General features: G+C 74.1%; 1 protein-coding gene across 1 annotated transcript in view; it reads right to left on the bottom strand.

Moving 5' to 3' along the window:
- COL11A2 (collagen type XI alpha 2 chain) overlaps positions 1–1025 on the bottom strand; it is a 19016-nt gene that overhangs the window by 11206 nt on the left and 6785 nt on the right. The window contains exons 17-19 of the mRNA XM_026058237.1: positions 456–509; positions 290–334; positions 6–44 (exon numbers count right to left, since the gene is read on the bottom strand). Of these exons, the coding sequence (XP_025914022.1) occupies positions 6–44; positions 290–334; positions 456–509 (138 nt within the window). The remainder of the gene's footprint in view (positions 1–5; positions 45–289; positions 335–455; positions 510–1025) is intronic.

The following is a 1025-nucleotide window of genomic DNA, read 5'->3' as shown; positions in this document are numbered from 1 at the left end:
GGGATTCCCGGGGGGCCTTTGGGGCCGAGCAAACCTCGGGGGCCCTGTGAGGACAGAGGGGGCGTTAAGGGGGCAGGGGACACCCAGGGGGGGCCTTTGCTCCCGAACGCGGCGGGAGGTTGCCTCAAGGATCTTAGCGCYGCCCCCAGCCCTGGCACCAGCACCGCGGTGCCACCCGTCCTTCGCCCGGGCAGGATGGGGCAGTGGCACCGTGGCTGCGCTTCGTCCCCTCCTGCCCGCGTGCTGCCCCCGCCACGTGGGCGAGACCCCGCGGGAGCGGGCGGCCTACCGCTTCTCCGGGGAGTCCTCGGGGTCCCACTTCGCCGTCGTCRCCCTGCAGAGGAACAAGCAGCACCGCGAGGCAGTGAGCGCGAGCCGGCACCTCCGTCCCCATCCTCCCCGCGGCCCCCAGTCYGGCCGGCTGCTCCAAGCCCGGCTCGCCTGGAGCCACTCACCCTCTCGCCATCCTCGCCGGGGGGTCCCGGCATACCCTGGGAGCCGGTTTCGCCCTGCAAGGAGGCAAAGCCGGGTCAGCCCGCAGGCACAACCGTGCGGGGTGGCGGGGTGGGGGGAGTCTTTGCGTGCACGGTGCGAGGAGCGCATCCCCCGGGGCCTGACTCGTGCAGGGGTGTCGGCACGCGCCCGGCAGACTGCGTGGGCACGAATGCCGGCACGCGCGAGCGGGGCACCAGGTAACGGGGCGTTGAGCGACAGCAGAGGGCAAGCGGGGCGCCGTGAATACCGCTCTGTGTGTGTGTGTGGCTGCGCCGYGTCGCCGCATGAATGGAGGCTCTGTGCACCGGCGGGAGGGGTGTGACCGCGGCTGGCGGCGGCGGCGGCAGGCGCCGGTGTTTGCTCAGGGCAGTGTTTACAGGGGCGGCTGCGGGGCGCAGCTCGCGGCGCCCACGGCTTGAGGGGTGAGCAGGCCCCGGGGGCCGGCGTGCTGGCGTCAACGCGCAAAGGGGCATCAGCGTGCGCGGGGCAGAGGGACGGCGCGGCGGGGGGGCGAGCGCGCGAGCGGGGTG

This window comes from Apteryx rowi, unplaced genomic scaffold, assembly GCF_003343035.1.
Source record: "Apteryx rowi isolate R43461 unplaced genomic scaffold, aptRow1 scaffold_1445, whole genome shotgun sequence".
NCBI lineage: Eukaryota > Metazoa > Chordata > Aves > Apterygiformes > Apterygidae > Apteryx > Apteryx rowi.
The sequence above is the reverse complement of the archived record's forward strand: the minus strand, read 5'-3'. Positions and strand labels throughout refer to the sequence as shown.